The 26,618-nt window shown below is 34.4% G+C and overlaps 2 protein-coding genes across 4 annotated transcripts in view; one reads left to right on the forward strand and one right to left on the reverse strand.

The window, feature by feature from the left end:
• Window positions 1-6,737, forward strand: part of LOC119247419 (uncharacterized protein C3orf20-like) — a 65,174-nt gene extending 58,437 nt beyond the window's left edge. For both annotated transcript variants that reach the window (XM_037513849.2, XM_037513850.2), the window contains 2 exons: window positions 609-751; window positions 4,751-6,737. In XM_037513849.2, coding sequence (XP_037369746.1) covers window positions 609-751; window positions 4,751-4,796 — 189 coding nt within the window. In that variant the 3' untranslated portion in view covers window positions 4,797-6,737. The remainder of the gene's footprint in view (window positions 1-608; window positions 752-4,750) is intronic.
• VEZT (vezatin, adherens junctions transmembrane protein) overlaps window positions 3,861-26,618 on the reverse strand; it is a 68,151-nt gene continuing 45,393 nt past the window's right edge. For both annotated transcript variants that reach the window (XM_037513854.2, XM_037513855.2), the window contains 4 exons: window positions 17,780-17,973; window positions 15,849-15,949; window positions 14,328-14,535; window positions 3,861-10,427 (listed from right to left, as the gene is read on the reverse strand). In XM_037513854.2, the coding sequence (XP_037369751.1) occupies window positions 9,913-10,427; window positions 14,328-14,535; window positions 15,849-15,949; window positions 17,780-17,973 (1,018 nt within the window). In that variant the 3' untranslated portion in view covers window positions 3,861-9,912. The remainder of the gene's footprint in view (window positions 10,428-14,327; window positions 14,536-15,848; window positions 15,950-17,779; window positions 17,974-26,618) is intronic.

Genomic DNA, 26,618 nt, shown 5'->3' on the forward strand with positions numbered 1-26,618 from the left:
ATTTTATAAAATATACTTTTCCCCATCAAATAAAAATGTCTGTCCAAAAAAATTTCTTAAGCTGCTCACCTGTGCTTATTTATAAACTCTCCTGTGCCCTAGAGCTGAATGACAAGCTTGGTTTTATGGAGTGCAATTTTATCTCTTTATTAAGAAATAGAGAATCTGAGGGTAGAGGTCTAGCCCAATTCATAAATCCTAATGTTAGACTTTTTTTCTTAGAGGAAATTTTGGCTCAATACAGTTTAATGGTTTGCTTGCATTTTAAAGTTATGTCCAGAATCCAAGTTTATGGACTTTAAATTCCCTGTTCTGATGTTAACTGGAAAAAGAAATTTATCTACCCGACGGCTTATCATAATGATGAACAGATGTGTCTTTTAGACCTAGTTAAGCTACTGGTTCTGCTATTCATGTATATAACTTCAAATGAGAATTGTTTGAGATTGTTTCCTTATCTTAATATATTCAGACTCTAGAAATATGTTTTATGTCTAATACTCCTTTATGTATATATTTTCTCATAGCAACAATTATAAGATCATCCTTCAAATAAATAAGACTACTTAATATGATAGATTCTGAAAATGTTCTATTATTTTTTACAGATGTACATTCGAGGAAAATTACTATTTGCCAACTTTATTTTCAATGGTTATAGCACATCTGCTAAAGACCTTCAAAAGCAAATTGTGAAGACAAGAAATGATTATCATATGGGATATTTCCTACCCAAAGACTTCAGAATCCGGTAGAGTAACACCATACATTTTGCCTTCTTTCTTTTAATTCAAGACTTACTTTTATGACTATTATTCTTTGCCTCAAATCATTTCTAGAAAAAGATCATTTATTATTTTGTTAAAAGTTCAATTCAAGAAGGGCCACTTTCTCTTTAACTAGCTTTTAGTCTACAGAGTCAATTTGGAGTTACCATGAATGTTCTCAAAAGTGTAGCTAAGCTTAGAGAGGTTCAAACCAGTAATTCATTCAATTACATAGGTCAAAGTATGATCCATTCAATGCTAACATTCTTCCTGGTTTAGTATGTCTTTTCTGAGAGGAAGAGTATATAAGCCAACAAATATAACATAATTAGAATGTATCCAATGATTGATAGTAACTAACAATGGAAAAAAATGAAGATTTAATACTTTGAAACTCTTAAACTATAGTTTTCACTCTGATAAACTATCATGTGAGGCACTTACAAGACCAAACATAATTTAGAATAATGAATCCCAGACTTTCCTAAACAATGGCTGTTTTTTGTGACTGTATTAACAAATTCTGAAAAATCCATAATAGAAATAAAAAAGGGACACAAGGAAGAGAAAAAGGATTTTTACCTTTTGGCTAATTCAGGTTGCAAACACCAGAAGAAAAAAGACAAACTCAAAAAAGATAACAAAGTAGTACAATTTTTTTTATTGGATTTTTTAAGCTTAGGAAGAACAATACTACAGACATATACAAACCTACTATTGGTTACTGTAAAGTCCTTTAAAACAGTGACAAATATTCAGTATGATAAAATACACAGTGATGAAAGAAAATACTGTTTCAGAAAGGTTATAATATCAAGCCTTCAAGTAGGGTTGGGAAATGTATAGTTCTTTTATATAAAACACAACTAGTAAAAAAGTAAAAATTAAAATCTTTGAAAGAATATTTTCAAATATTAAAAAAAGATAACTTGAGAAAAGTATCTGAAGGCAGATTTAGAAACACTATCTTAATAAGTCCCAACCCTACAACAGTACACAAATTCATATTTTCAGTGTTGATATTTAACAATGCTGAGAGTGAAAAGGCCCCCCACAGATACTGAGAATACTTACTTTACATAAACATAAGATGGGTTCCACATTTCAGGCAATGTCACATTTACAGATTAGTGCACTGACACAACATTACTGATGTTAGAACATTTCCGTGCTTGGGTGAGGAAAAAATGCCATAAATTCTGCAAGAACCTGAATGTAAGGTTTACCTAATTAAATCTATATAGCTCATTAGAGAAAAATGAGAGTGAATTTATGAGACAATGAAAACATTGAAGTCATTTGGCTTTAAAAGAAATAAAAATTTAAAGGTCACTAGAATCAGTTGATTGTTTTATCAAAAAATGTTACATAAACATAGTAACATGTACAGTGTTTTGGTTTACGCAAACAGAAGAACACTGTACAAAAAGAAAAACATTGAAAGGGTGGACATAATAAGGCAAAAATAATAAGAATCCTCGGGATGAAACATCTATGTGAAGAATGCAGTACAGAACTATGCCTAGGGTTGAGTTCTGAATGAGCTCACGGTCTTATTATAAAGAATCATACACTGACCCAGTTTTTCTGGTGTTACAAAGGTTGGAGGAACAGCACAGCTTCAGGTGCCTTTCACATGTGGAATACCTGATGAGTTGGCAAATATTTCAAACATGGGCTAAACCTATTTAAATGCCATTATTACCAAATGTATACATTTTTATTGTATACCAGAGCCCTTGGATTTGGGGTCCTTGCATGTCTTTAAACAGAAAAACATGTATGTAACTATAGCATTGTAATGGTTATGATATGAAACCAGGTGATAAACCAACTAGATCACCTGAAGTCTGCAAAGTGCCATTATAAAATGTGAGATAAAAACCCATTTTCACTCTATCATCTTAATTTGTCTTCAACTACATCAAATTCTGAAATTAGCCTAGAGTAAGTTTAACAGGAGACATTGTGTCTGTAAATGATGCACAGGTTCTTCTCAGATCTGAACCCCAAAAAGTGAGCTCAAAGCAATGTGGTGGATTCAATTAAATGGAAAAGGCATCAGTCTTCAGAAACAAAAGTTTAAAATCACTTACTTAGCATTGGAACCAGAGGGCAAAGACCAAATGCTTTTTGGAAACTGTGAGCAATTTGTTAAATGAGACTGATAAAATATTGTTGAGTAGAGAGTCTTAAAAAAAAACCATTAATTGGAAGAATTTTTTTTTTTTGAGTGGCCTAGTCATTTATCTAAAAATAGGTATCTGGTAAATGGTACAAGAACTATTCTCACTGGCAATTAATAGCCACATTACATTGTCACATTTCTATTGTGACAATTACGTTAAAGTGCGGTAAAACTTTTCTTTCATAAGGATTAGCCAACCAATTCTTATTAAAATGTAGGCACATTTTACAAAAATGTGAATCTTGGTGAACATAGGATGTCTAGTCAGCCTCAGATTATCTTCAGTCTTCATATACTCTTGATGTTCCAGGAATGATGCGCGAGTTTAGGTTGGTTCTAGGATAGGCCCAGGGGCCTGGTTTGATCTGGGATCCCTGGGACCATACCTAGAACAAACCCAAACAATACCAAACTCCTTGGGAGTGCTTTCATCTCAGGTAGACTTCTGGGCTCTTCGGTCACATGGAACTCCAGGGCTTTACCAGGACCGTACACCAGTCTTTAAGGGATGGGAGTAACATTTCTGAGCTTTATGTTGCCAAATGCTAGTACTTAGTAAGCATAATTTTAGTCATAGTATGAAAAAAAGGTACAAGCTGGTACAATAAAGGTGCAGAAAATACTAGAATTAGAAATGGAGTTAATTTAGGAATTTATTTGGAAATGTGAAAAAGGGTCTTGTAATCTCTTCAGATATTATAAAAGAATAAATAAGCTTATAATAAATATTTTAGCTTTAGAAAAAATGTTCAATGATAAATCACTTATAGATAAACAACCTTTAGGAAATGCTACAAAAGTGAAAAATATAAAGTCAAATATAATAAAATTATCCTTTGAGAAACTCTTAAGATATAAATGAGAGAAAATATGTATTTCTATAACCATAACTTATAGAATTATGTATTTCTACAACCCATTGAAATTCAGTAACAGAGATGAAACAAACTAATTGCTAACCGGTTAAAATGTATATAACACTTTAAAAAAGTGTGCATTTTAATTTAGTACATGAACATCCACAAATTCAATTCCTCATTCACATTAAAACTTTGGTATGTATGAATCCTGGAATTAATTTGCCCTCTTTTTGGTTTATAGCAATTGCACTGAGTAGAATTACTTTCCCCTCACAACTATACTCAAAGAGAACTTTTCTCCTTATATCACCAACCCAGGTTTGGCATAATGACTATCTGTTCTGTAATGGCAGTCTCATTTCAAGAAATTGGTTTGGATAATTTTTTTAAAGTAAATATTATACCATAGTTTCTTTTCAGTAGCATAAAAAAACTGAAAGCTGACTGAGGTATGGCTATAATTTTTCAATTACCCTGTATATGATGGAATGATGAATCAACATACAATTACTAAAGGCTACTAGTAAAACTACGTTCTTCAATGCTAGGCTATATCCTTCCTTGGCAGATTTGCTATTTACTTGCAAACATTGTAACATACATGTTACATATATATATATTTCATGTTTATTTTTCGTGCAAGAGAAAAATCACCATGCTTGATTAATTTGAACGTGCAAAATATAGAACGAGTATCTACCACTGATCACTTTTGGCAAGCTTTTAACATACATTTAATGGAATCAAAATTCAACTGATGTTGAATTGATAATATAGACACTGAAAATGCAACTATCAAGATATTATCTTAAAAATTAACATAATCAACATAATCAAAGAATAAATTCTTTGTGGTAATAATTGCCTATAGTCTAAAAACCTAATTATTTCTCAATTCTCTCTGAGATAGCAACAATGAATGTTTTATTTTCCAGGGCTCAACCTACTGCATGTTTTGGAAGTGAAAATACATTTCTATAAAGACAAAATCAAACAAGAGAAAGCAACCCAGCCAAAGAGATTCTTAGTAGTATGTGGCATCCAATTCAAACAGAAAGTACTACTGAATGCTAAATTCAGTGGACTGGCTTAAATCAGAGTCAAAAATTAGAGGACTAGAAATACAGAGACCGTAAAGTATGGAAATAAGTGGCAGTTTTTGTACAATAGCATCTCTTCTATTTGGATAGGAGGTATTTAATCTAGTAACTTCACTTTAAAGACAGCAATGAAATGAGTAATAGAGGTCACAAAATCCATGCACTTAAGTATAATTCAGTTCAATCTTCATTCTGGGTCAATTTACTTTTTACATTATACATCATTTTGTCTTAGTCACCTGGTCTCCAAAACCAAAGTGGATCAGGAGGAGCATTATGAAGGTGGAGAAAGGCAACTGCTATGGGCATACTTAAGCAAGCAGTAATATAAATGGAGGATTTAAAACTACTATTAGCAAACAAAGACAATAATCTAAAATGTTAGCAGAATGGAGCCATTTCAGGCAAGTAGCTCTGAGTGCTTGACTAGTCTATCAAAGTATAACTAATGTTAATAATGATCATTTTGACATCAAGAAAGATTAAAATATACTTTATATATTGTTTAAAATGTCAACCATATTGTTTCACAAAGACTTTCTTCAGAAATAATTCCAAAATTTAATGCTTAAAGAGGTTTAAGCATTAAAAACATGGATATCTTGAATGACTCATTCCCCAAATATTCAGTTAGCCAGGTCTTACTAAATTGGTCAGGCATGTTCAGACTCAAACCAATATTTCTAGAATATCTTGGTGAACAGAATTGAAGTCACATTTATACGTTTAAGTATGTATACTGTACTAGGAACAATGAGTAAGAACAAAATATTTAAATTTTCCTAAAATATACACAATGATTTACAAAAAGATAGTTAAATTTTCTTTTATAGCTAAATTTATTAACAGTCCTGGAAACATTAATGTAGAAGAACTGAACTCTAATGCTTCAATTATATAGCAATCACAGTGATTTTTAGCATCTGTGTTTTTAGCAACTTCTCAGTAAAGAATTAAGAGACTAACAAAAGTACGCTAAGCAGCCAAAAAGGTACCATAAAGTCCATGCACTTTAACTGACAGAGAAGCCCCTTAGCATTCTTTCAGTCTACTTACTCTTATTTTAGACACAATTCTAGCAAGCTTGGCAATCTGGTTTCTCAGTCCACAGCAGATTAGAAGCAGCAAATTTAGGGGCCTAGTGCAGGAAGCAGGCACACAAGATAGCAGCAAAAAGTGACAGCTGATTATAAGGGAAGATAGAAACTGTAAAAAACAGACATAACTCACAAAGCATAGCAACGAAGGGTCATGTAGTAAATGGGCACATGACATATACTATTTCAGTGGTTCCAGAGAGTAAATTTCTGTTCATTACCCCCACAATAGAAACAATGATCCTAAAGATGACAATATATTAAATCATATTCTAAGTATTCTAGAGAAAGTGGGTAGTTAGAAAGTACATTTCCAAATATTTCCTATTAAACCATTATAAGATATAATGATTAAGTGGATCTGCCTCAGTTACCTGAAGAATTAACTTAATGCAAGTTAGCATTTAACTGTGATGACAGATTAATGAACTATTATTGTACTTGGGCATTTTTGGCATATTTTCTCTTCCAAAGTATTTGTGAGCTTTATTTTCTAATATATGTGTTCAGTACATAGCTATATCCTTATAAATTGAACTAGAAGAATAAATCAATCGCTATGGTGTCTGTTTGTCATTCATGGCATGATATCTACTTCAGTTCAGATAATAAGCTGAGCTACACCACAGTTTTGTATTCAGTTACTGTTTTCTTGTTTTGTTTGGGTATAGAAACAATATACTATGATTAAATTAAATCAGCTAAACTCTTCTCCACTTATGCCTTCTAATAATTTATCAAAATATTTGGTATGTGAAAAGTTACTAGATTGATTTCTAGGATACCTTCTGATTAATAATTCCTTGACTTACAACTTTGTAAAGTGCATCAGAACTTGATTTTTTTTTGTGGCTTAACATTGGAAGTTATACCACATTTATTCAATATTATGTGAACAAAATATTTTTTAAGAAAATTGAGTTTCAAATTTTTTTTACCTATTTTACTGGCATATTTATAATCACCTCTTGTTTTACAGTTCAAAAGCTTTTCTCCTTTTAAGTTACTTCTGTGAAGTCAGAAATTATAATATCAGCTGCACCTTAGCTTTTAGATGAGGGATCTGGGATTTAAACTCTGATGTATTCTTCTGTATTAAAGCCTTAGACCTTAGCCATTTCCATAGTAATGCATTAAATAAGTTTTCACCCACTTTCTTGTCTAATAACTTCAGAAATGAAACTTGGCATCATGCATCAGTTACTAATGAAGTATATTCAGATGCTGCAATGAGGACTTAACTTACAAAGTCAGATAATACAACTTGTGAAAATAAGCAGAGGATCATATATAAAAGGCTAGCAAGAATCTGGCCCAAGATATACCAGCTATTTAGAGTTTTAGTGAAAGCTGGGGGGAAAAAGGGATTTAAGATATGATAACCATCACCAGATGATTTATTGACATGACTTTCCAAACAAAGGGTAAAACTCCTTCTTCAAGAGGGACCTAAATAAGTTGCCTCTATCCTACATTCCAAGTACTAGGTTTGTACATGTTAAACAAACTATGGAAATGTTTATATTAAAAGTTATCTGGATATTACTCCTAGCAAGAATTACTGTGTCAAAATACAACTGTAAATTTGGAAAGCAAAATTAGCAATTTCCCCCACAAAATATTTTTTCCCAGAGGGTTTCTTTAGAAGATAGGATGGTAGCTAATAAAAACTACTCAAAAGACTGACAGGACAAAGTGAAATATTTTTAGAAAAGTAACAACAAAAGCTTCTACTTATATTACTGTTTGTTTTTATTTCCCAAGGTACTAATGGCAAGAGCAAAGTTCTACATAAAAGTTCTTAGATTTTACTGTGTATAAACATAACCTAGATTTCATTCCAAAATGATCAACTAAAACTGATTTGGAATATGATCCAAAATCTACCTTTAAAAAATAAACACCTCTAATTTACTCTAATACGGATATCCCAAATAAAACCTGAGAAACACTGACTTTTAGGTTATTATAAGAGAAAACCAGCAATTTTCAAAGGGATGATAATATCTTAGAAATACTTTAAAAGATGAAAACACAAAAAACATTCAATTAAAGTTCTAAGATCCTTATATCATGGTTTCAACAAATAGAATTTTGTGGAAATAGGTAACAATGAATAAAGTAGATCAGACAGATGATTAAAAATTCCTGATTAAAATTAGTCTTTCAAAATAAAAAAAATTATCATCTTAGATGGCTTGAATAAAGCTGATACAATATTATGAAGATATTTTTCCCAAACTGGTATAATAAAAATAAAATTAAATAATTAAAAATTATTTGCCAATTATTCTTCCAATGGTTATAGACTAAAAGAATGGTTACTGAGAGTTTCCATATGTGCTACTTCTAAATCCAAGTAAAATAAAGAGCTGGCAAACCAATTAAAAAGAAAGTAAACTTTAAGTATTATCATTTAAGAATATGTTAGCCAGTTATAATACAAGATTTTTTCTTGAAATTTAGTTAACTTTTTCTCGTAAGCGGTAAACCAGATTTACCTTAAGATATTGATCCTAAGATTTTAATTATGGACAAGTTCCAGAAATTTTGGCAATAGGCAGAATTAACTAGCGTATAAGAGGATCTGTACTATTCATACAAAGCAGAACCAAGTCTTTCCTAAGGATAAAAAATAAATTTCCTTAGATTATTAAAAATATTCCTGTAAATATATGTAAATTTACTTACTCAAAGTGCTAAATTACAGGAATTTGAAAGTGTGTCTTAACTCTAAAGATAATCTGGATTTATCATGTAGTTTTCAGGACAGCAGCATAAATTAACTTATTTCTACAGGTTCCCCAAATAATGTCTATAAACTATGTCAGTGTAGAAGAGCTATAGGCTTCAAAAAAAACATTATACTCCTGAAAATATCATTCTTTGAAAATGCAATCACAACACAAAACAGATGACACTGTATAACTGGAAAGCAACCTTTTTAAGAGGCAGTTTGTAAATTAAGTACTAAGGAGCTAAAGATGTTCTTCAGGAAGCTGACAAGATGCTTCCAGAATCTCATTAAGGTGGAGATGGTATAGCTTCAGGCTAGAAATAAAAAGCAACTAGACCTGTTTGTGTTAATGGTACCCAATTATCTGTAGCCAAACTGAATAAAAGCGCTTTCTACAAAGTTATGGATAGGGCACTGGACACCAGGATCCAACTTCGACGACATCTCTTTCAATTACAACAAGAACAGAAAAAGATGAAACCAAAAAAATTGAAAGGGTAATTCTTAAAATGGTACAATTTTTTCTTTTAAAGATCATCTAAAAAGACATCTAAAAAACCTGCTGAATGTACACATCCACAAGGAAACATAAGAAACATGTCATTACCCAAGTACTTTTGAAACTACTTTTTTGTTCCAAACCTCATCACACATGAATTGTATGAACTCAATTTTTTTTTTATTTAGAACCTGTATCTTTGTTTTAAGATTGGTATAAACAAAAATAAATACAAACAACTTGTTATTGACAGAATAGCTGCAGTTATTAACTGCAAGAATACAGTACAAAGGAGTCATATTAAATGTTCTTGCAACGGAATTATCCCAGACATTTCCCGGTAGTAAATTCTGGCAAGAAATGATGAATTCATTTCTTATTAAAAGTACTTAAAGAATTTCCGAGATCGATCAGTTGTGCTGCAAATAAAAGAGCAGTTTATTCAAAAGAGCCCTTACCTTTCTGTTATTTCCTAAAAGATCTGCCACACATAGGTAACTACTATTTTCAGACCCGTTGCTCAAACTGACGTAAATTCACATCTTAGCCTTATATGTTGTAAATGTAAACTCATTTCCCTTTCCAGTGGAATATCTAGCCTTGAAGCTAAAACACATTCATAAAAGAAATTTTAAATTTAAAATACTCATGTGAATCTTGGTTTTTACTTTTCCTCTACCTCATTTTTATTTTCTTGTATTATTTGTTCTTCCTCCTCATCACCAAAAGTCTGTTCCTGCATGGTGGTAAAGGAGAGAGATCTAGCAGCCACTTCTGCAGCCAGGCCAGCAGTGAAGGTAAAATCCGGTGACAGTTGTAGCCGTGCCAGCCTCTGCTTAATGGAGGGCTGTAACGAGTCCCTGGGAGTTGGATAGGCAATGGCCAGGCCACCTACATCTGCCTGCTGAGATTCATCTTCACTCTCACCATGGTAACACAATCTTTCTTCAGTTTCTTGGAGGAAGACTTTATTTGCAGAATGGTCTTTATTTTTACCTTCTAGAGGGGTTTCACATAAACACTCAGTCCTATTATTTATTTCATTGTCAGTTGTGGAGGGTTTACTATTTTCCTCTTCAGTATCATTTTTACCAACTCTCCCCAAATCTGAATCCACTGATGGTTCTGAATTACTTATTGGTTCCACTGGGTCTACAGGAGACAAGGATTTCAACACAGCTTCAAAAGAAAAGGAAAAAAAAAAAAAAAGAAAGAAAAATAATAACTAAGGACCCAGAAATGATTTAAACTTTAAACCTCCAGTAGTTATTTTCTTATAAGGAACAATAAATAAGGAAAAGCTAAATAAAATTTCCTAGTAAAGTCAGTGTAGATTTATCAATCCAGAAAACTTTGAGATAAAATGCCTAAGAAATGAAATGAGGTTTTGATGATGATTTAAATGAGGTTTTGTAATTTCAAAAATTACAGCAGTGGTTCTCAAAGTGTGGCCCACTAACCAACAGAATCAGTCAGCATCACCCAGGAATTGGAAGAAATATAAATTTCAGGACCCACCCCTGATCTACTAAGTTGGAAACTGGGAGTGGGGATCAGCTATGTTCTGTAAGTCCTCCACTTGATTCTGATGCACACTAAAGTTTGAGAATCATTATATTAAAGAATAAGCAGCAGCATAAGGAATAAACAGTTATTAGTATAATAACTATTATATTCAAGAGTAAGCAGCAGCATGATAAAGTGTCATATAAAAGGCCTAAAGTAATCCAGGTCATAATCTTATCTTTAACATGTATGTTTACAAGGTAAAACAGCATGGAAAAATAGCACAATATACAAATTCAACTTACTTGCCAACTACCTAACAAGATGCTGATGAGAGTAAAGCCTACTTTTGTACATACTTTGTAATGCCACAGAAAAATATCAAATGAAATAAAATCTGCATTCAAGATCAACTACAATACAAAGCATAATATGTAAATATAATATATATATATATATATATGCATACGACAGAAGTTGTCCTTTCAAGGAAAATGAAGTTTTATTTAGCCCCTCTTGATGTTAGTAGGCAGTGGGTTGCTTGCTAGGCAGTCTCTCCTCCCAGCATGAGGGGTTAGTACAATGCAATATATTATGAAGCATGACGGAAGGAAAAAAGTGCTTCTTGAAGATCTGGCGTTTACTTAAAAAATAATTTTGTAAAATGTGTCCATTTCCAAGAAACAGATCCCTAAGCTGCCGTAACTCCACTAGAGAAGCAGAAAAATATGGCCACAGCAGGTTCCAGTGTAGAATTTCCCTCTCTAATTCCATTCGGACTTTACCCCTGTAGGCAGAGATGAAAACAACTCTGGAAGATGTACTGGTATTTGTCATAGGAAAAGCATTTTATGATATCAGCAGCTTTTTACTTATTTCCACAAAATGACAGCATTACTGCCCTTTCATATGTAAACTAGAAAAGCACATACCTGAAAAAGATACATATTTCTCTTATCATTATATCTTTGCCCATACTGTCAAAGGATAATTTAAAGTAAAATAAAAAGAAATATTTATATACAATGCTACTTTCAGTACTCCTGCACATTTTTAGTTTACAAATGTACTAGTTCTTAAAGAATACAATGTATGCTAGAAGTTGATATTCTGATTATTGCTAATTAAATAGGGTGATATCTGTAAAATGGGTCCATTGAGGGTGTGTTAAGACTGTAGCAATGTAGGGATTTTTGTCTATTGATCTACGTACTAATAATATAGCACTAAATAGGGCCTCCCTGGTGGCGCAAGGGGTTAAGTCTCAGCACTATGAAGCTATCCGCAGCCAGTGCAGCACAAGTTCCATCCCCGGCCAGGGAGCTACCCACATGGCGAAGCAGAGCTCTCCTGTCTTGCCCGCTGCTTCCTTCAGCAGTCTATTTCAGTCAGTCCATCTGATCTGCTCCCCACTCTGTCTCTGGTGAATCCTCTCATGCTACCTTCCCTGCACCTCTGGCTGACACCCCAGCTCTTGTATGCATAAATAAATAAATCTTAAAAAAAAAAGAATATACCACTAAATAGTGCTTCAAATAACTACTTGTTGAAGAAACAGTTTGCTGAATGAATACTATGTGGGATAATAAAACCCTTATTTATGAGATTTTCATTTAATGACAGAGATTAAAAAAATTGAACAAAGAGAAAGCAACAGTGCCTAAAACATCATATTCTTAGTCTCTGGTTTTTGCAGGCTCAATATACAAATGTGGAGGTTGTAGGAACTACTACAACTTCTCAGAAGTTCTTAATCACCTATATGCCTTGTTTCTCAAGACTGCTTTTCATTTCACTACACTGACCCTCTTGTGTGAGACTCGGAAGTGGCAGGAGAGGTGGCACCACTCTGGCAGTCAGAGGAGGACTCCTGGAGGAGAGACTGGTAGGGAAAAAAATTTGATGGAGGAGACAGAATGCTTAGTAAAGGGATCAGCAACCTATGAATAAAAACAGCAAGTTTGTGGAATCAACGTCTAGTTCGATGAAAATAACTAGACGATATTAGAAATAATGGGAAATACAGTTGGATACAATGGACACATATGACAGAAAGGGCTGAAACCAGGAAAAGGAGTTTATTTTAACATAATAAGAAAGGATAAGCCATGTAGGTTGTAAAGATAGAGCTATTATCAAAGCAATGTCAAATCTGGAAGAAGCTTTCAAGACTAGAAGCTATCTTAGAAGCTATCTAAGGATAGCTTAGAAGAAAAAGATACTAAAAATGGAAATCTCCTGAGTGGCCATATTAATATATGAGCATAATCAAATTTAAGGACCTGGGAAGAAAGAAGGAGAATAAAATCAAGGATGTAGATCTGGACAAAACAGAATGGTAGGGCTCTTAAGAGAAGAAAAGAGAACCCTGAGGAACTTTCTAGAAGTATAGGTAACCTATATACTTCTAGTGAAAAAGAGAAGGGAGTTACTACTTTTGAGGCTCCACATACTCTAAAATGGAAGGGAAATTCCATTCTATTTTCTCAGAAATCCATAAGAATTAATTGTTCAACGAGGATTAGTTGGTTTGACATTGCCTTCTCTGCCTTGCCTCCTATAAAGTTCAGCTAAAGAAAAGACTGGGAAACATAAAACATAAAAGAATTTTGCCAGTCATCCAACTTTGTCCAAACCTAAGTGTGGAGACAACATGCAGAGAAGCATCTTCTCTTTTCCCATCTACTAAAGTACTCAAATCAATTAAGCTACCTTATTGATGTAGCTAAGTGGTCTTAATTCATTTGTTTCCATAGTGAAAAGTTATTAATTTTGTTTTCATTGATGTATTTTATAATATCAGTATAAGAAGAACAGTTTAGAATATCAAATTCACTAAGTTTAAAAACATTTTTTAAGAGTGGCAAGATAGTGACAGTGCTTGATTTACCTCTCCTCTAAATAGTCACAACTAATTTGTAGCAGAACAAAGCCAAAAATCCCTAAAAGATAAACAGACAACTATAACACACATCAATAGCAATGGTCTGGTGGAAAGGGGTAGGTAAAAATAACATTTTAATTAAAATACTCAAATATTCAACTCACTGCCAATCCATGGCAAATTAAATAAAAAAAATCAAATAACTGGGCCTCCCCGGTGGCGCAGTGGTTGAGCGCTGGGTTGCGAGGCTGCCCGCAGCCTCTGCAGCGCCGGTTCAATCCCCCACTGCCTGCGAGGGTCCCACATAGCGCGCAGACCTCTCCTGCTGCCCGCTGCTCCCCTCAGCAGTGTACTTTGGTCCTTCTGCCTGCTCTGCTCCCCGCTCTGGCTCTGGTGAATTCTCTCACCCTCCCGTGCTTCTGACTGTACCCAGTGCTTGTATGAATAAATAAAATGTTTAAAAAAAAAAAATCAAATAACTGATGAAAAAGTGGGACTTTATATTTACAATTTGATTATATACTACTCTTATTGATCAAACTGATTTTGGGTTTGGAAGAGTACTATTGTTTAGTGATAGAATCCTAAAATTAAAGCTATAAGAAATTTATAGCTAAAATAAGACTCATAGATGAAGAGAAAGAAACCCCTACATTGAAAAAATGTTTTACTCTTAAGTCAGCGCTTACCATGATCACTAAATAGAAGTTGCTTCCACTTCTGCCTTTCTGCCTCAGATGCTTTAAATCCCAGCACAGATTTTAATTCTTGGAGTACTCTCTTAGATTCCTCATGCTCACGTTTCTGTCTGTCTCTATCTTCTTGTGACAAGTAATAAAAGTCATCCCTTCTGAAATCATTATCCATGTCTAAATCATCTACATAAGCCTCTAATTCCTGAAAATGAATAAAAGAAAAAGCACTTTACTTCAAGCAGACAATTTTCTATTAGAATTCATGTATTGAACCACCTAGCCATCTGTGAGATTAAATAAATGAGGCTTCTTGCACAGGTTATTAAAGTATAGCCGGGGAAACAAAGCCAACATCTCTCTAGAGATAAATAAATAGGAGCTAAACATTGAAGCACACCTTCAACGGTTATTTTTCTACCATGATACCATCCTAAGATCTAGTCAAAATTAGAGTCATTAGTTCTGTTGCTAACAATCAAAATTATAAGGACTGGTGATTCAGGGAGGTGCTGAATTGTTTCTCTTCTTATGGTAGAGATTTGAGGGTTTTTTCTTCTCACTTCTGGAAATTTGAACCTATTCCTAGGATTGGGCAATACCTCATCTATGGATTTCCATCTGGTGTACAGAGGACAGGACCCTTGCTTAGTGAGCCTCTCTTACTTTTATGGATCAGGCAAATGACTTGAGATCCTCTAATCCAGGTGTGCATGCATCAGATCGGATTCAGAAATTTGTTATAAAAGAAGCAGACACCTTTAGATATCTATTCTGGCAAGGATGGTAGCAAATCAAGTTTCCAAAGATAGAAGCTTTGAAAGTAGTTCTTACTATTCAGCATTGATGTAGCAAGTGGCAATGTCTGTGCCCAGTGATGTAGTAGTGATGTCCCCACTGGAGCAGTTCTTTTGAGTGATTCTGGCTGCTTATCTGAACCTGGTTCAAGCCTGGTTATATGGCCCTCTGAAATATGTTGGTTATCTAATATTTTTAAATAAATTCCTTCTTGTTAAATTAAGTAGGGTAGGCTTCTATTTGCAATTAAGAATTTTAAATAGATAATATGACTTAAGGAAAAGCAGTTTTCCTTAGGATGAGCCAAAGAAATCTTTGTCAATATCTAGTGCAATCATTACAAAATTATTTCTTAAAATGAGGTGTAAATACATGCAGTGAAAAATCTTAAGCATACAAGCTTTTTATATATATGTATATATACTGGTAATCACTACTCAGATCAATATAAAATATCTCCAGCACTCCAAATGTACCTTTGCCAATGTATTATTTTTAAATGTGTTTACTTTCAAAAGTATTTAAGAAACAGAGAATTAGAGATAAATAACAAGAAAATCTTCTGGGAGATATGAGAACTAGTAATTGGTATAAATTCAATATATTATATATTGTAATTTTGAAGCTTAAAAACATGAAGTCAACAATTTATTCAACAATTATCCATGTCACAGAAAAATAGGTAGGTTTTGGGGGTGGGGTGGGCCGATTTCATTTTACCTGTTCCTCAGGGATTGGATCTTTGTCTGCAATATGGAGAGTAGGCTGCATCGAAGGTACTATAGTACACCGTGGGTTTTCACATGCCACTTCAGTCTTACCTTAAAAAGAAACAGGCCACAGAGAAATAACTGAAAAAAGTATTCTCAGTACTAATATTTTGCCAAGTTCATAGTCTAAGTTGCTTTGACTCTTTTCGATTTATTAAAAAATTATGGATATGAAAGTTAATAACTAACATCAGTAGATTTAAAATTTAAACTCTTGGAGGCAATCATCTAATTTTCTCTCCCTTCTTTACCCCTCCATAGTATCTGGCACACAGTAGACATTCTGAAATAATTAATGAAGAAATTAACTTGTTCCTCGCATCTCATGATAGAGCACTTGTTCTTCATAAAAAAAGAACCAAATGTCAATCTTGAACTTGAACTATTTTTACTCTTAGAAAATAGAATTGGAAGTGACTTTCACAAGTGAATAGCTTGCAAAGATCATCCAGGTGGGTTTAACATCGATAATTTAAAATTGGTGTTGGCAACTAATCACAGGGTTATTTAAGGCTCATATCTAGGCATCAACCTTTCACCATTGTCTCTACTTAACAAGAGGTCTGGACAAAATCCAGTAGGAGCAGCCCAATAAACTATTAAGCAATATTACATCATACAAGTAATTAAAATAGTATAATTAATAATTTTTATGCATAAGTCTGACTAACTTCATAATAATGGTCCAAGGGATAAACATGGTAATGGAGTTTGTTTCTAGCACAAAACCATATGCTGAGCATTTACAATTAAATTTAGTGATGTAGGGCCTCCCCTGGTGGTGCAGGCAGTTAAGCACCGCACTGTGAAGCTGTCCGCAGCCTCAGCAGCACTGGTTTGATCCCCGCCAGCCGGCTGGCAAGAGTCCCACATGGCGCAGCAGACCTCTCCTGTCACGCCCACTGCTCCCCTCAGCAGCGTGTTTCGTCAGTCTGCCTGTTCTGTTCCCTGCTCTGTCTCTGGTGAATACTCTTACCCTCCCACACATCTGGCCTGTACCCCAGTTCTTGCATAAATAAATAAATACTTTGAAAATAAAATAAAATAAATTTAGTGATGTAAAAGAAGTATAAAACCTGATCAAATGAAAGTAGTTTAGTGGAAAACTTTACTTAGCAATCAATACAAGGTAGTCTGATGTTACTATTAAATAATGACAATACATTTGAGACCCTTTTATTTTTTTAATTTATTTTTGCATAGAAGAGCTACAGTATAGGCTAGAGGTGCAGGGGTTGAGAGGATTCATCAGAGACAGAGGGAGAGCAGAACAGGCAGATTTTACTGAAATACACTGCTAAAGGGAGCAATGGGCGAGACAGAAGAGGTCTGTTAGTTCGCTGGCTGGAGATCGAACTCAGGCCCTAGCAGTCATAGTGCTGGCTTAACCCCTAGGCTACCAGGTAGGCCCCATTTAAGACCCTAAATAACACATATACAATACTACCTACTATATCATTTGCATACTATTTCTGTATGATTGAAATAGTATTTTATGTTGAAAGCAAAACTTAGTTTCTAGTCCCTGTACACCAAAGTCATTATTATTGACCCTAACTAGAAAAGAATTTCTGAAAGTTCTAATAATGGAATATTTAAAAATCCTGCTCTTCATTTAAGTTCTACAAAGATTTATGATTCTCTGAACTTTCAAATCATAGTCATTTTTTAAATTACAAAATAAGAGCCAAGACTATATTGTATCAATTTGTAAATATAAATTCAACCTTTTTTTTTTTTTTTGGGTAAACTAAGTAATTTGGTGAGATTAATTTCATCATAGAGATGCAGAAACTCACTTAATAAAACCCTACAAATTAAAACTCCATTGAATGGAATAAGACTGTCTGATAAATGTGTGAGAAATCTTTCATTAGGTACCTTTTTTATCTGAATTTCTTCGTAGCAGTTTGTCCACTTGAGAAATGGCCTCTTCCCAGCAACTGTTGCTTGCTTGAACGTGGGGCTGAATCAACTTTAATTTCTGTTCTAGGATTTGATAAGTCTCTGATACTAGTTCTTGTGTTTCTTTAGTACAAACAAGCTTTTCAAGTTCATCTTCAAGAATTATTACCCTGAGTAATAAAGAAAAACAGAAACAGACTTCTAAAAATGGAAAATTTATCATTTACAAAGCCTACTTAAGAAATAAGTTTGTAAGATGAAAAAAAGTTCTGAGGACTAAAAGTGGTGATGGCTGCATAGCAGTGTTTATGTGATTACTACCATTGAATTACACACTTAAAAATGGTTAAACATTAAATTGTATGTATGTGTATTTTACCATTTTTAAAAAGCTTATAAAGAGTATCATATTTATTCAACAAATATTTCTTGCATACATACTAGGCATTTTATGAATGAAAAGGATACATTCAACCCCTCTTCTATCTAAAAAAAACTTATAGCACATATAATAAAGTACCATAAAGAAACAAACAAGCAAACAAAAAACAAATACAGTATCATAAAGTTACTGTAATTAACATTTCTGTTTCATAGATGAGGAATTAGGTCCATAGAATTGAAGAAACTTGCCCAGAATTATACAGCTGGTAAACTGTAAAGCTGGCCTGAATCCAGGCACAGCAGTATATATCACAGAGAGACACAGATAATGTAATAAGAATTCAGAAGAGAAGTTACTGTCAACTATGGATACACAGAGTAAATAACTAAGAAGAGGTGGTTGAAGTACTATTGATAAATGGATAAAATTTGAAGAAGTATAAAAGTTAAGGTCAATTCCAGATGGAACAGGTGAAAGAGTATATAGTTTGGCATGGTTGAAGGAAAAGTATGAGAAAGATAGAAAAGTAGACTGTAGTTGGGTTACTGAAAACCCTTTCTATACAATATTTTATACAGTCTTTAAGGGGCTATACTCTGAAACCAGTGAAGATTTTCAGGTAAGAGAGAAAGCAAATTTATCAGTGACAGCAAGTGAGAGTGGGAACAGGAAGGAGACTAGCCAAAGGGAGGAATGAAACACAAAATGCTTCTGAAATGTGGGATACAAAACACTTTTTAGGTAACACTTTCGTAAGTTGTGTGTTAGTAATGCTGTAAAGCAATTAAGATATGATAGTTTGCGACTGTATATTCTCTAGAAAGTTGACATGTTACAGCATAGATATACATTTTGTCCCCTCTACATACATATATTTTTTTTAAAGCGGAAATACACTTCCTATGTATAAACCAAGATCTCTACTCAAAGTACAAAGCACCTCTTTTCATTCTCATATCCAAGGAGTGCAGCGCTCTTCCTTCTGAGTCATTTTCCCTTGTTCTAATGCACTCCAATGTGCCCTATTTCTGTTTTTTGTTTTAAGATTTATTTATTTATGCATACAAGAGCTGGGGTACAGGCCAGAGGTGTGGGGGGTGAGAGGATTCACCAGAGACAGAGTTGCGAAAGAGAACAGGCAGATGGACTGAAATACACTGCTGAGGGGCGCAGCGGGTGAGCGAGGAGAGGTCCCTGGCTGGCCGGGGATCGAACTCATGCTTCAGAGGCTGTGGATTGCTTCATAGTGCGGTGCTTAACCCCTTGCGCCACCATGGAGGTCCAATTTCCCTATTTCTGATTCTACTGCTAATCATTAATTCTTTAGAAACTGGCTTTGTCTCCCATAACTTTTCCACTGAAATCTTGTTTTCCTCTGATGATGAACCAACCTTTGCCACCCACTCCAGTGGAGATTGCCTTATCTCCCGATTTCCTGTGGGAGACAGAGTTAAGAGTTGGGTTAGTATTCACCTGCCTTCTTAAACAGCAGTTACAGACCACTGGAACATAGTTTCTTAATTTTTGTCAGCCAAACTCAGAGCTAGATCTGATGGATTAAAAACACCTCAGCTAATTATCACCACCTGCTACTTAGTGCTTGGTTGCTAGGTGTTCCCTTTCCCTGAAGCTTTTCCATTTCACACATGAAGTCCTTCTGAAGAAGGTTGCTTCCGTGTTGTAGAGGAAGGTACTCCCATTAGGACAGGGAGACCTTGGACCTCAGTAGTGAAGAACCCTGTGAAGTACCAAAAGGAGTGGGAAAGGAAGCAAATTGGGCAGAATATGGCTACTTCCATAGGCTTTTTTTTTTTTTTTTTTAAAGATTTATTTATTTATTTATACAAGCACTGGGTACAGTCAGAAGCACGGGAGGGTGAGAGAATTCACCAGAGCCAGAGTGGGCAGACTGACGAAATACACTGCTGAGGGGAGCAGCGGGCGCGGCAGGAGAGGTCTGTCGCGCCATGTGGGACCCTCACCTGTGGCCAGGGATCAAACCAGTGCTGCAGAGGCTGCGGGCAGCTTCGCAGCCCAGTGCTCAACCAGTGCGCCACCAGGGGAGGCCCTCCATAGGCTTTCTGGTCAGGTTTGATGTAAGCACTGGTTTGCATCTGTCAGGTACACACTTTTACTTATTGTGGGAGAACCTGGTACAAGTAGGCAGGTAAGCTGAGAAATTTGGTGTCTTTTACCTTTTGACTACGACTTAACAGCTTCCCTAGGTTCTTCTTTTCTCTAATAAGGAGCAAGACAGAGGTGGACCCTGACATGAATGAGCTGAGCAATTCTAAGGACACCACTCTGGGGGTTATCTTCCAAATAGGCAAATGGAACTGCCTTTTCCATGACATCCAATTTGTGGTGCAGTTGCTACTGAAGGACACAGCAACAAGGTCCTGCAGTACTCACTGGGTGATGCTACTTCTACATGCATCTCCATGGCACATGATATTTAACAAGAGAAGAGACATGGAGTATAAGATAAGACTTGTGTGTGAGATGGAGGGTCACTGGAGAGCCTTCTGGTTCAGAGGGAAGAGACTGAGTTGGACTGAATCCTTTTCCCTGCACACATTTCTGACATAGCCCTCAGTCAGTCAGAGGGAGCTCCCCCTAAAGCTGGAGAGAGACATGCTCTTTGGACTGAGGTTACAGATTTGTGGTTTCCCCCAACATTTGCCAGTACCCACCCCACCAGGCCAAGTGTTAAGTGATGTGGCTTATTCTCAAGAATGACTCCGGGTATCTTTTCAAAATGTAGAGAAAGTCAAATAAAGTGACAGTTTAGAGTGAAAAATATAGAATATTAGAAAAGCTATTTTAATAATTCTTTTCTATCCATTTTTGTTTTGTTTATACTCAATAATAAATTTTTAGATTTATTTCTTGAGAGTATAAGGACCAAAAGCACCCAACTCTCAAAAAAGCCAAGATCTAGTCCTCCTGCTATTGATGACTTTGTCTTTCTGATATACTGAAGATTGTGTAATAAAACTAATGACACTGGTAAGAAAATATACTTCTTAAAATGCCTTTCTGACTTTAATTTCCTATTTTTGTACATTATATTCTTCTTCACTCTGGTAAACTAGACTTTTGATTTTCTGAGACACCAAATCCTTATTTTCTTATCTTCAAAATTGATTGCTGCTCTCCCCCTTTCACTTCATGCCTTTTATCTGGGGTCAGATACATCAACTACAATCTTATCAGTGAGTTAAATTCGGATTACTAACAGAACATGAACCAATTATTTATTTGACCTAGTCCTATACTATGAGAATTTGTTGGACAAGAATTTCATTAGAAATAAATTAACTCAAATATTATGTCTTGATACAACTTTTAAACTTGGAAATCTTCATATAGAAAACAGTATTTTCAAATGATTAAGGTCCGCCAAAATGGGACATAAAAGATTGGAGGTAAAGGCAGAGAACCAATAACACTAGGAAAAGTAAAAAGCAATAAATACAAAATATGGATTCTACATTTTAATCTTCAATTGGAGCTAAAAAGCTTGTCCTCTCCTACAGAAAAATGCCCAAATCTGCTGTAATTTATTTAGAAAAAAGGCAATATGTCAATTTTCAAGTACAGTACCTCTTATAACTTCCTATTCTATGCTGACAGATATTTCTTACAGGTTCCAGTTTAAGAGAGTTAAATGAAGCTCATTCTTTATAATTTTCTCCATTTCAGTTCTCCTACACAATGAACATTAGCTTTTTCTCTCTTTCTAGGTTTCCTGTTTTATCAGGAAAAATAAAAATTATAACAACTCCCACAAATTATAGTACTTACATATCGTTATTTCCTGCAGCATTTGTAACTATAAACTATCCTTCATACTGCAGGTCTCAATTTTGCATCTTCTTTCTAGTCTAGGACACAAGCCAATAACCACAATGGGACAAGAGTGAAGTCTGCTACCATGGGGATATTTCCTTATATGGCTTCTAAACTTACTCATTCAGTAGTGCTTTCAGATGAAGCTGCAAGCTGCGTACTGCGGTGTGAACATTATTCAGTTCTCTTGATTTCTGCTGAGTTTTGGATGAACGCTGGGGTACTGATTGGTGCTGAGTTTCAAAGTACCGATAGAACTCATAGCTGCGCTTAAGCTCTTCCAAGCAGGCAGAATGAGCATGAGGTAGACCTTGAGTCACGTCAGATAAAATATGATGAGGCAAAAGTGCTGGAGTAAGTAAGGGCTCAGGAGGTGAATTAGCTGTAGAAAGTAATAGGGCTAATCGTCTGAAGAATTCTGAACTCTGTGCCACCCAGAGTTGGAACAAAACCTAAAAAAAAAAAAAAAAGTACTAAATGAATAAGAAATGGTCAACATTTAAAATAAACTACAAATTTGTTTGGTTTAAATTTTTCATTTTATTCTAGGAAATGAATATAGCTTGCTTTGATTGAATTAGCTCTTAAAATTAAGCCAAGAATGTTAATCAAATTATGTAGTTATGGTACTTGGGAACCTCTGATCCCAAAATAGCAGATTAATACCAGTATGTGATTTAGTGCAGTTCTACCCCAGAAGGGAAGTGTTGATAGAGCGAGACACATTTAATAGAGGAGAATGTTCCTTGATGACTTTTTAAAAATCCTTAAACATAGGAGGAAAGACAGTATGACTGATGTACCTAAGTGAGTCCAAATACATGAGTTATTGATGGAGACAGAATATGGGGTTCAGAATGATTCCATTATTTTGGTTAAGGGAATTAACATAAAAATCAGTCACAGTGTGATCATCCCCAGGAATGTCTGGCATGAGAAACTGCAAAACCTATTACTGAGAGACACACCCTGACTCCAGACAATGAAGGATCTCTCCAGATATAGTCCTGTTCGAGATGAGGAAAATATTCCCCAAACAAACCACCAGGAAACAAACTAGTCTGAACAAGACGTAGCAGACAACAAAAAAGGATAGAACCATTTTGGTGAGTTTAGATACAAATTTTTACAATCATGAAAATGGACATTCTTTAAAGTTTTATTAAAGGAATTATAAAAGAATGCAAAATAATTTAATATGAACCCAGTTTACCACTGACTTATTATTATTTTTTTTCAATGAGCAAGGCCAAAATTCCAAACTGCTGAAGACACAGTATCTAGGAATGTTCAGAAAGCATAGGTACATCCCAAGTACATCTCTCTTTTTTTCAGCCCTTCCCTTCCACAAATGGATTACCTTCAATGCGGGCAGGCTGAAGCCATCTGTAAGGTTATGTGCCTCTTCCTCAGAAATCTGTTCTTCACTAAGTCCAAGGCCCAGTTCTTTAAAAGGTACCACACAGATGTAGTTGGTTACATTGTCACTCTCAGAGTTCAGGGGGTAAGTTAAATTAGGTTAAGGCAATCAACAATGTCTTTTCATTAAAACATAAATGTACAGTAAAACTGTCCAAAGTCACCTTTACTAATCTTTATTTTGAACTGTGACTGGAGATTTATATAAATTTCTTAAAAAAAAAAAAGCAACTCATCTTAAAACTGAATATTAACGTAACACCTCCCATATCTTACAGGGTATTTATGAAAAAATATTTCTAGCAAAAAGAATTAAAAGATCTATTCTTCACAAGTGCTAACATACAAATGTAGATATTTTTTACATATTCCTTTTGAAACTATATTGTCTACTCATTGTGCTATGGCTCAGGCCCTCACTGTGCTACAGTAAATACTTCTTTTTCCCTCCTTTTGCTGACTACTTACTGAAATACACAGACTAGGTAGCACTAAGCCTGTTCTGTCTAGTTGTTTGACACAGGCTACTGTTCTGCATCTGTATTCCTCTTCCCCATGGGCATCTATCAATTTTAATGCGTTATTTTCCTCCCCATTTAATTGCTTTTGTAAGGAATTATATTCATACACTTCTTTTACTGAACTATTCTCACATTTCAAGCATATTCCTATTTGATCATATTATAATCATCTTTTGATATAGTCCCTTTCTCAATCTGTATTCTAAATATTTTGTATCACCATTTGTGAGATTGATCTATAATTTTAATTCCTTATATCATGTTTTAGTGCTGAGATGATATTATCTTCATAAATAGCATGGTGATATAAAGCTTTCTAACACTTTCTATGGTCTGAAATAAACTTTTTTTTTTAAAAACTATAAACCATCTGGACCTGCTAGTTAAATCTTTAAAAATGTATTACTTCTGTATAGGTAATATAGTCACAGGATTCAAAATTCATAAAATATTAAGAGGACAGTAAAAACTGCTTCCTATTCCTATCTCTTAGCTACCTAGTTCCCCTACCCAAAGGCAGAGGCAATCAGTATACCAGTATTGTGTGTATCATTAAAGACACTATGCATACATACATACAAGCAAATCCAAACAGAAATGTATGTCTGTGGGAATAAGTATATATACATATACATATGCATACACATACACATTTATTCCCTCATATACAAATATAAAAAATTCCTTTTGCACACAAATGAAAGGGTAATATAAATATTGCTCTACGTGCTTTGCCTTTTTTACTTTTCACTTATCAAAGTAACTTGGAAATTATTCCATGGTAGTACATATAATTTGGAGGTCTCTCTATAGCAGTGCATTAATAACTTTATCATGTTATAGATGCATATATTCATTTCTGTTTTACAACCAGGTATTTTTTATAAATGCAATTTTTTTTTATCACATGTGTAATCTCTTCAAGATTTTGAATTCTTCCTAGTCCAGTTTCAGAGGTTTCTATTTTGATCCATTTCCTTCTGCATTTTCAAATAGCTGCCAAGCAAATACTATCCCCCTGTAACTATCTTAATTTACTCTATATCAAAGGTGGCTTGGTTCTTGTTACTAGTCTGCAGTAAAAAAACCACACATAACTTAAGAGTCAGCCCTCTGAATATACTGGTTCCACTTCCTTGAATCCAACCAGCTGCCACCTGCATGTATAAATGGACCTGCACAGTTCAAACCCATGCTGTTCAAGGATCAAGTGTATATATAAAGGTTTTAAGTCATAAGTACTGTAGTCAACACACAACTTCACCTTTTACTAGTTGTGTGACATTAAGGAAATCACACACAAAGTAGAGGTTTTTAGTTTTCTAAAGTGAAGATAATTTAACTGGAAAGATATATGAGCATATAATGACAGAACTTAAAGTATTCTGTAAATTGCAAGCATTACATGTATTAGTGCTGTGGTACCCAGTACACTGAAGGTGCAAAGTAGAACCATTTTACATTCAATTTACTCATAATTTATTTATGAATCTAAGTAAAATAAGGATCTTATACACCTTTATTTCCTGGCCAACATAACTAATTTCCTGATTTAGTAAATTTAAACGACAGACTTTTTGTCATTCTGCCTTTGAGTGCTTACTACACACCAGACATTGTCTAAGCACTTTATATGCACTAAATTATTTGAAAGCAATAGAAACACAGGATTATTTTATTATTGCCATTTTTTAAAATGAAGAAAGCAAGGTACAAAGAGTTAAGAAATTTGCTTAAGGTACAGAGAATTAAGACACTTGCTTAAGTGTCAGGAGCCTCTTTTTTGAAAGGGAGGATTTCTTGCTGCTCATTGCCATGTCATAATGCAAATTTACCATGTTCAGAAATTTAAAAAAGTGTTAACATAGCAAAGCCAGGTTCTCTGGATTTTATATTTAGACCAGTAAAGAAAGGGGCTTCAGGAATTTTCCTTCTTAAAAGTGAGCCACATAAAAGCAGAACTTTCTTCCTGTTTCTTATTGTCAATCCCTATGGAATGCATTTCCAGTTTTAAAATAGAAGTGATGATGGAAATTAGCTTCAAACAAGCAATCTGAGTTTACAATTAATTTCTACAAGGTGCTACAATACTATCTATATCCAGAACTCTGGAATATTGCTTATTCTCACAGATAGACAGAAAAGGATATTTTTTCAACATATATAGGGTAGCTAGCCTTGCTGCTTGAAAGTTGGCTCTTACAGTTCTGTAGACAGCTTTCCGAAGACCGATGAGATGCTGACTGGGATGCTGTCCAGCTTTATTAAATGGGCAAGCGGCACTGACCCTGTCAAGCAAACTTGAAAAGTAAAGTGTGATACAACTGTACAGGTGTCCTAAAGTTTTTGTTTCCTAAATCCACAATTATATTTAACTTAGAAAAAAAGGTTCTTTCTCATGATTTTCTTTTAAAATGATTATAAAGATCCCAACTAAGGTCTCATAAACAGCTACTTCTCTGATACATATATTGGCACCCAGAAAAAAGACAAATGAAAAATTTAAATCTCAAAGAGCAAAGACTTTTTTTGATATGGGAAAATAATAAATCTGAGTTGAAATACAGCAGAAATGCAGGAATACTTACAGAAGAAATTACATCACTTTTATGAAGACCTGTTAAATGTACTAAATATA

The sequence above is a fragment of the Talpa occidentalis genome, unplaced genomic scaffold (genome assembly GCF_014898055.3).
Source record: "Talpa occidentalis isolate TD23 unplaced genomic scaffold, MPIMG_talOcc4v2.1 talOcc4.16, whole genome shotgun sequence".
NCBI classification, from domain to species: Eukaryota; Metazoa; Chordata; class Mammalia; order Eulipotyphla; family Talpidae; genus Talpa; species Talpa occidentalis.